Source organism: Halyomorpha halys, unplaced genomic scaffold, assembly GCF_000696795.3.
Source record: "Halyomorpha halys isolate HHAL.00 unplaced genomic scaffold, Hhal_1.1 Scaffold458.1, whole genome shotgun sequence".
NCBI lineage: Eukaryota > Metazoa > Arthropoda > Insecta > Hemiptera > Pentatomidae > Halyomorpha > Halyomorpha halys.
Window position 1 is genome coordinate 461199 of NW_027113640.1, and position 8627 is coordinate 469825.

An 8627-nucleotide genomic window follows, 5' to 3' on the forward strand; every position below is an offset into this window, starting at 1 on the left:
ATATTTTATATATATGTATATATTTTTTTTCTCTCTTCAACACACCGATTAATACTATTACTAAGACCGATTTAGGTCTTGTTTTATGGCTGCCAGGTCATTGTGGAATCACCGAGAACGAAAAGGCAGACTAGCTATAAAGACAGGTCAAGTCGTAACATCATCAACATAGAAAGATGTTATTTCTTGGATCAAAGATATTTGATGGCAGACGAATGGTTCATCACGAGACACAAATTAAGAATGGTGCAACAGACAGTGAAACGTCCAACCAGAAACTTGAATCTGCTACAGAGAGAAAATGTGGTATTAACCCGTCTTCGGATAGGCCATACTCGACTCACCAACTGTCATCTCATGAAAAAAAAAAATGCACCGAAGTGTCGCTACTGCTGAAATGATCTCACCGTTGGGGACAATCTTACTGAATGTAGTGCTCACGAATCACACCGATTCTCTTCAAATTTACAGGAAAAGGTCAAAGAAGGCCCCACAACAATATCAAAACATTTTAACTTTTTAAAAATATTTAATATCAATGATCACACCTATTCTAACTCTAATTCCAGCATGTATAAATAGATGCATAATTTAATATAGTAATTTACTCACTACGTCGATTCTAATTGTAACTTTATAAAATGTAAATTGTAATTGTTAATATGTAATTGTGATTGTAATTGTAACTTTTTCGCTTTGTAATTGTAACTAGGCAAACATTTCAATTGTAATATAATTTGTAAATCCAGTGTGGACTCTAGTCTACGTGTTGCCCTGTTGGACAAAAAACTATTATTTTTAAAAAAAGATTATTTATATGTTATATTTTTAAAGATTATCTATATGTTATATTTTAAAAGATTATTGAAAGATTTAATGATATTAGGCTTGGTAATGGATTTAGTAAAAATTGGAGCAAATTCAGCACTCCTCTAAAAAAACTATTAACCCAACAAAAATTTGATGAAGTATATGAGATTAGTTTTTCTTGTCCTCAGGTTTACACTGATGGGATGTCTAAAACCTCACAATCAACGATATATCATTATTAATAAGATTTTAAGAACACTAACATCCTAGTTCTACTTCAGCATAGTACTTGAACTTATTTGAATATGCCTTCGATCTTGATTAAGTTCGAGTGACTCAGAAAGTGTATATGCCCAAAATTTGGATACAACAAAAAAAATTGGAACTTTAAGCCTGTGTATAGGCACAGGCTTAAAGTTCCAATTTTTTTTTACTCCAAAACGTTAATTACTTCTGACAACTCTAACAATTTTATCTAGTTTGCCTTTTGTATTTATTTATGGAGTTTCTCACTGTTCGGGCGTTTGCTGATCGAATAAAACATGAAATGCTGATATTCTCAGAAAAATAATTTTATCAAAATCTTTAATAATTTTAAACAAATTAATTACATTTACACAAATACTTAATAATTTACACAATCAATTAAAATAATTTGTTTTTATTCTCAGAAGTTTTTTTTTGAGTTACCTGATAAACTTTTTTTTATTATTATAAACTTTGTATCATACCGTTGTTAAACAAAAATTTCGACGAAATCTGATCGTTGAATTCGATTTTTCAAGTGTTTAAACATAGAATTGAATCAATTGATTCTAATCGAAATCTATTTATTAATGCTAAAAACTCCATTCACTCTATAAAATATGAGTGAGAATTTAAAGAAAAACTCTTTAACTGAAAAACAAGTATTATCGAATATTTTATCAAATATCTTGATGTCTAATTGCGAAAAAAAAAATTCTCAATCGTAAACGAAAGTTGAAACAAGTGTAATTATTTTTTTTTTTCTAAAAAAAAACATATTGCTTTTTAGTGAATAAAAAATTGAAAATGCTACGGATTGTAACATTACCGGAAACATAAAATTATATAATCGAAAAGTAAATTAATAATAAAAACATGGACTTGTTCATAAACTAAGGCATTTTATTTGATTTCTGACGTTTGTTTTGAAAGGATAGTAGTTTTTTTTCCTTTTTCTCTGTTTATTTTAAGTTACGTCTTTCCTTATACGGACGTAAGATATTGACTTTATTATTTTATCATTTTTGCTTATTGAATAATCAAGAAATAATGAAGTATACCTGAAAATTTTCATCTAGGAATTTAGAATACACTTGTGATCAAAAACTACTGTCCCAATACATTGTCATGTACATGGAAAATGCATGGCCTCAACTGAAAAAAATGATATTGGGATGACAGAAAAATCATCTTGGATACCAAGTCCCAGTTATTTCACTCATGTACTTAAGTGTAAAGTTCTGTACAAATACTTCAACATTTCCTTAAGGCATTTGCTGAAGTTTATAATTGGAAAAAATATGTTCGCTAAATTCATTTTCTCGTTAAACCGAATAATGAATTCCTAAACATGCTAAAAGAAACATAAATTTTCGGTAAAATCTGTGCACATACCTGTTTCATATGAGTTACTTCTTCATTTACAGTGGAGGATAAAAAATTGAGGGATAAAGCAAGATTCAACCGAAAAATATATTAAATGCTAGGTGGGGGAATAAGAACGTGTCATGTAAAAAAAAAAATTGTTTTTGTACAGTTAGCTATAATAATGGTTTACAGCTCGTCGAAGTGGGTCCAGCTCTCTCTCTTCAGTCTTCTTACTTCTGTCTTCTGTGTTCTGTTCCGCGGTCGAGTCCCATTTTCCCTTACTTGTCCTTAGAGACGTCATATTTTTGGCATCTTATTCCTCATTGGCTATCTTTTTTTTTTTTTAAGTTTTGGAACTTTATATTCAATACCTTTCATTCTCCATAATAATTATTGAATTCCTTTCCAAAGACATTTTGTGTTTACATATTTATCAATTTATATTTATAAAATAATGTTACCATTGATTGAATAATATAATAAGGGGTAGTATTGTGTAATATAATAATATATAAACTACATAAATGAACTAGTTTTTTTTTTACATTATCACATGATTGCCATAAAATATTTTTTACATTACAAATTATTTATAAATTATTATCTAATACATATCTGAATGACAGCTGATTTGGGCGTTCCAGGTCTCATTCAACCTAGGACTTCTCCTAGTCGGTGTGCATTCTGCACTCTCTCTTCGGTCTTCTGTGTTCTGTTCCGTGGTCGAGTCCCTTTTCTTCACACTTGCCCTTAGAGCCCTTGCGTCACATTTTTGGCATCCTATTCCTCATTGGCTATCATTAGCCATGCCCAAGAAGAATACATTACAAGAAGCTACGGTGTTTAGTACGGGTGTTTGTATAAACTACCTGGATAATGGTTTATGTCTCTTTTGCATCTCGTACCCATTATACTGGACGGGAAGGGTGTCAATGTGTTGACAGGTATCGCACAGCTGATGCTAAATTACACAAAGGCATTTTTCAGATTGTTGTTGTCCGGTTTGTTAAAACATTGATATATCGTACCGTTTAAGTGAAATTTTCACATAGTGTGATTATATAGTCTAAAATAACAATATATCGATTGTAAAATATTAATTTCTTTATTCAAATATTAAAAATTACCTCAGTAAATAAATAGCTGGGAAAAAGCTGAATTTGACTTTTATAATTTAACTCTTATAAATAATTTTTTATATATTTAATTCATATTTTATAAAATAATAGTTATTAAACCCTCAAAGAAGTTTTTTTTTTTTGTTTCTTTGTAAAAGATTTCCATGTTACTGGCTATAAACCATTTCTTTTTCTTTGACTAATGCAGTAAACTTTATTGTAGTTATTAAATTTGTAAGTTTTCCAAAATATTACTTTAATACGAAAACTAGGAATTGCCGTTTGCTAGCCAACGTGAAAACTTTTTTTATTTAAGTATTTACTTCAAATTTGGTATTTTTTTTTTCTTTTAAAGGCTTTGTGATTTGAAAAGTGCCTTCTCAACTAACCACTGAATGACCTGCATCTTGTGGTGGTGAGATTGAAAAAGTGGATTGAAGACAGGTAACAGAAGAAATGGCTGACTCGATCGAATATCAGTGTTTAGACCCAATATAAATTGAGCAACTATGGGAATCTAGTGTTTAACTCCAAATTTAATATTTAACAATGATTGCCAATGATCAACCGTGCATTCAACTTGTTCTCAATACAGATTTTGGAGCAACCTTGATCAGGCTGGACACAGGCATGAATTTGCCATAGATTTTCACTAGTTTCAGCTAGCACAAAGGAATGGCTAGGACTAGAAAGTATCGTTGTGTTAACTGTAAAGTATGAAAAAACGCATTTTTTTTTATTCTTTATTATTACAGTTGGAAGAGAGAAGATGCCCGTAGTGACTGAATGTCGAAAGTGATACACTCAGAAATACGATTTTCTGAGAGTAGTAGACTTTCTACTACGTAAAGACAACTCTTCCGCCTGCATTGGCATAAACATTGTCGATGTTTTAGAGGCTGGAGGCTTTGTGTTTGGAATCATGCTTTTATACCCATCATTAAAACAAATTGAAAGGAAAAAGCTGTATGAACTGCATTACCGGATCGATGATGACGTGTTTAGTAACGAAGAATAATCATAAGTATCGTAAAGAATCTAATCACTCACAAGTCATGTACCTTCAAGGGAAATAATGACAAAACAAAAGTGTAGTCTAATCACACATAAGCTAATTGAATGATTCCATCAACATTTAAAGTATTTTATGCATGCTATAATATAATAGGTAGCTTTTATGACCGGCTAGAACCACACTAACTCTAAACTGGAAAGCCAACTTTATGAGGTTGGGTTTCAGAACCCACAGGGTTGACTCACGGCTACAGTGAAACAGAAAATTACTATCTGCTCAGCCGGATTTAAACTCGGGTACTTAGAATCTGTAGCGTCGTCCCTACCCACTGTGCCACCAGGCTTCCAGAACAAAAAAATAATATTAATAATTTATATCTATTAATCTATATCTTCATTTGCTGTGGAAGATGAAAAATATTAAAAGTCAAGAGATAAAGCAAGAATCAACCGAAAAATATATTAAATGTTATGTGAGGAAAACATAACGTGTCAAGTAAAAGAAATTGTTTTTGTATAATTAGCTATAAAAATGGTTCATTTAAATATCTTTTCCAGTTGAAACATTTGTATTACTTCTATAACTATTTATTTTCCATCATGAAACCCACAATGATGTACGAAATAAGACATGGTAACTTACTGGTACCCTTGAGAAAAGTAATGAAAAAATCGAACGTAATGATCACTAATGATAGTGGGACAAGTAATTGGGAATTAGAGACGCAAGGCAAATGAGGAAATAATAGAAAACAAGGGTCGCTGAGTACGACAAAGCCTATACTGAGTGTATTCCTTGAAAAAATAAATCAATTAACCCCTTAGACACAAGTTATATATTATATCGTATTAACTTAAAATAAATTAAAAAACAAGTTAAAAGAAAAATTCTAATAAGATTATTTTTTTCGAAAATTGAACATCTATTGTACTAATGAAAAACTGCAACCCGTGACGTTTAATGGAAAGTATTTTATTTTTGCTAGGGAATAACCTATTTTCACATACATTATAAATTTCAACATTTAAAATGCCGAATATATTTTTAAATTAACATTGCGAAGTATTGGAGAGCCTGGGAAACAATACCAAATGAGTAGGGGAGAGGAAGTGATTGTTAGGTTTATAAAAAGAGAGCCAAATGAAAGTACAGTCAATCTAAACCATTCATTGAACTCGTAAACATGTACAAGGTAACTAGTGTACAATAATTATTCTTTTACTGGAGAAAAAAAGATGTTTATAACGGTTAGTTTTCTATATTCCAGGCTCTGTTATTACTCTGTCTGGCAGGAGTTGCCTTAGCATATCAACACGACCATCATGAACACCATAAACACCATGAAGAACATGTCGTCGACTATTATGTATATATATATTTTTTTTTACCAAATTTACTAATAATTATTAGACGGTAAACGATTTTATTGATAATATTTGCCCTTTCAGGCCCACCCAAAGTACAAATTCGACTATGGAGTACATGACGGCCACACCCATGACGTCAAAAAGCAAGAAGAGACCAGGGAAGGAGACGTCGTCAAGGGCTACTACTCCCTCTACGAGCCAGACGGTACAGAGAGGATAGTCCACTATACCGCCGACAAGAAGAACGGTTTCAACGCCGTCGTTGAAAGGAAAGGACACGCTGTGCATCCTCAGCACTACGGACACTCCACTGAAACGTTTTTCAAACATCATCATGGGCATGAGGAACATCATGAGCACCACGACCACCATAAACATCATGAACACAAACATGAGGAACACCACAGCCATCACGAACACCATGGCCATCATGAACACCATGACCACCATGAACATCACGAACACCATGAACATGATAGCCACCACCATGAGCACCACGAACATCACGAAAAGAAGCATGATGAGCACCATAGTCACCATGATCACCATGAACATCATGGTCACCACGAACATGAAAAACATGAAGAACATGTCGTAGACTATTATGTAAGTGTTTCTGATCGTTCTCTCCCTAAATAGTAATTAGCATTGACAGCCTGACACATGATCTTTGAATCACAACGTAATCGTCAATATGTATGTTTTCAGGCCCACCCAAAGTACAAATTCGAGTACGGAGTACATGACGCCCACACCCACGACGTCAAGAAGCAAGAAGAGACCAGGGACGGAGACGTAGTTAAGGGCTTCTACTCACTCTACGAACCCGACGGTACCGAGAGGATAGTCCACTACACCGCCGACAAGAAAAACGGTTTCAACGCCGTCGTAGAGAGGAAAGGACACGCTAAGCATCCTCATGTGAAGGGTTCAACTGAAACGTTCTTCAAACATCATCATCATTACTAGTCATATCAATTATTAGATACCATGTATCTTTTTGTGCTTTAGTTTATTAAAATAAATTATAAAAAACCATTAAAGTGTTTTCTTCTTTATTTACTGAATATGTGTTAAGAAACCGTAAATAATTAAAACCGTTCGTAACAATGAAATCTTGAAAATGAAAGAACATGTCTGTGAAATGTTATCACTAGGAAACGTACATTTACAGAGTGTACTTTATGTGAAGCTCTTCAACTGGCTGTATTAAAATAATTTTCCCACCTTTGGCTTAATATCAATACGCTGATGCAGTTATGTTAGTCATTAGTTACAAGACAGTACACCGAACATATACAGAAGGAAAAAGAAGGTAACATAAACATATTTAGATAATTTATATTGAAACATCTGATGAACATAAATCTAAGAAACAAAAAAAATCAAGCTGGCACCGTTGAAAAAATATTGAAAAAATCGAACCCAAAGTTCTCTGGTGATATCGGGAAATGTAATTGAAGAATAAGAGACGAAAGACGAAAAAGTAAGTAACATTGCATATTGAGAAAATCTATATTTAAAACTCTGATGAACATAAATCTAGGAAACAAAAAAAAAAATAAACCTAAAGAACATTTTCGTTACAAACGACAAAAACATAACGAAACACTATTAAATTATAAAATACATAAAAACTAATGAAAATTTAAATTCTCTAAAAATGTAGACGAAATCCCGAATGTGATTTCTGTAAAAGTGTGAATGTGATTTCTTCCGAGTGAAAAGTAAAAAGAAGAAATAAAATATAATTAATTTAGTCATACATATTTTATATTATTTTTACTTTTACTTACTTCGTCTTTCGTCTATTAATCCCCAATTACTTGTCCCAATATCATCAGATAACTTTTCCGAATGTACTGAAACACTATTAAATTATAAAATAAAAAAAGCTAATGAAAATTAAAATGCACTAAACATTTTTTCTGACTAAAATGTAGACAAAATCTTAATACGGAATGTGATTTCTTGAAAAGAAGGAAAATTAAAAATTAAATAAAATAGCACTATCCTCACTAAGTATGCCGATGACACATGTCTATTGTCAGTGAACAATGGTCCTTACATTGTATCCCAAACCCTCCAATCTCACATCACCACCCTTGAAGAATGGTGCCAAAACTTGAGGATTAAAATTAATTTCAACAAATTCCACCAAATCACATTTACCCTTCGTCGTAAACCCATGACCTCTTGCCCTACAGTATCCTTTAATAATACCCCACTTATTCCAGTCGAACAGATCCGTTACTTAGGACTAAATCTCGACAAACGACTGACATGGAATGCTCATACAAGACTAAAAAGACAAGAAACTGCTCGTCGATTCCGACTATTACAACAATTACTGGACAAACGGTCTAAATTGCCAATCCCATACAAAAGAATGATCTACATGACTACTATAAGGCCTATCTGGACATACGGAGTTGAGCTTTGGGGCTCCACTAAACCATCAGATTCTTACCGAATCCAATCCTTCGTAAAATCCTTAATGCTCCTTACTTTGTCACAAATCAAGTCATCCATCAGGACCTCAATGTTCCAAATGTTGCCGATTTGGCCAGAACCAGATACCATTTCTTCCATGAACTTACTTGTTGTATATATGTGTATACAGTTGTAAATATCAATAAATAAATTATTAAAAAAAAAAACATTCTTCAAGGGTGGTGATGTGGGATTGGGGGGTTGGGATAC

At 32.5% G+C, this 8627-nt stretch overlaps 3 protein-coding genes across 3 annotated transcripts in view; 1 reads left to right on the forward strand and 2 right to left on the reverse strand.

Moving 5' to 3' along the window:
* Positions 1 to 8627, reverse strand: part of Lmpt (Limpet) — a gene marked incomplete at its 5' end in the record, with an annotated part of 767445 nt that overhangs the window by 394063 nt on the left and 364755 nt on the right.
* Positions 5727 to 6931, forward strand: LOC112210542 (uncharacterized). Its single transcript, XM_024360260.2, has 4 exons — positions 5727 to 5749; positions 5825 to 5923; positions 6006 to 6530; positions 6633 to 6931. Exons 1-4 carry the CDS (start codon positions 5741 to 5743, stop codon positions 6891 to 6893), a joined length of 894 nt encoding a protein of 297 aa, XP_024216028.1. The 5' UTR covers positions 5727 to 5740; the 3' UTR covers positions 6894 to 6931.
* LOC112210947 (cuticle protein 19-like) overlaps positions 7713 to 8627 on the reverse strand; it is a 4347-nt gene continuing 3432 nt past the window's right edge. Inside the window, exon 4 of the mRNA XM_067051041.1 lies at positions 7713 to 7794. Coding sequence (XP_066907142.1) covers positions 7713 to 7794 — 82 coding nt within the window. The remainder of the gene's footprint in view (positions 7795 to 8627) is intronic.

Coding starts and splice junctions, on each gene's coding strand:
- LOC112210542 (XM_024360260.2), top strand. Junction 5,924..6,005: donor AACATGTCGTCGACTATTAT/GTATATATATAT, acceptor TTGCCCTTTCAG/GCCCACCCAAAGTACAAATT. Junction 6,531..6,632: donor AACATGTCGTAGACTATTAT/GTAAGTGTTTCT, acceptor GTATGTTTTCAG/GCCCACCCAAAGTACAAATT.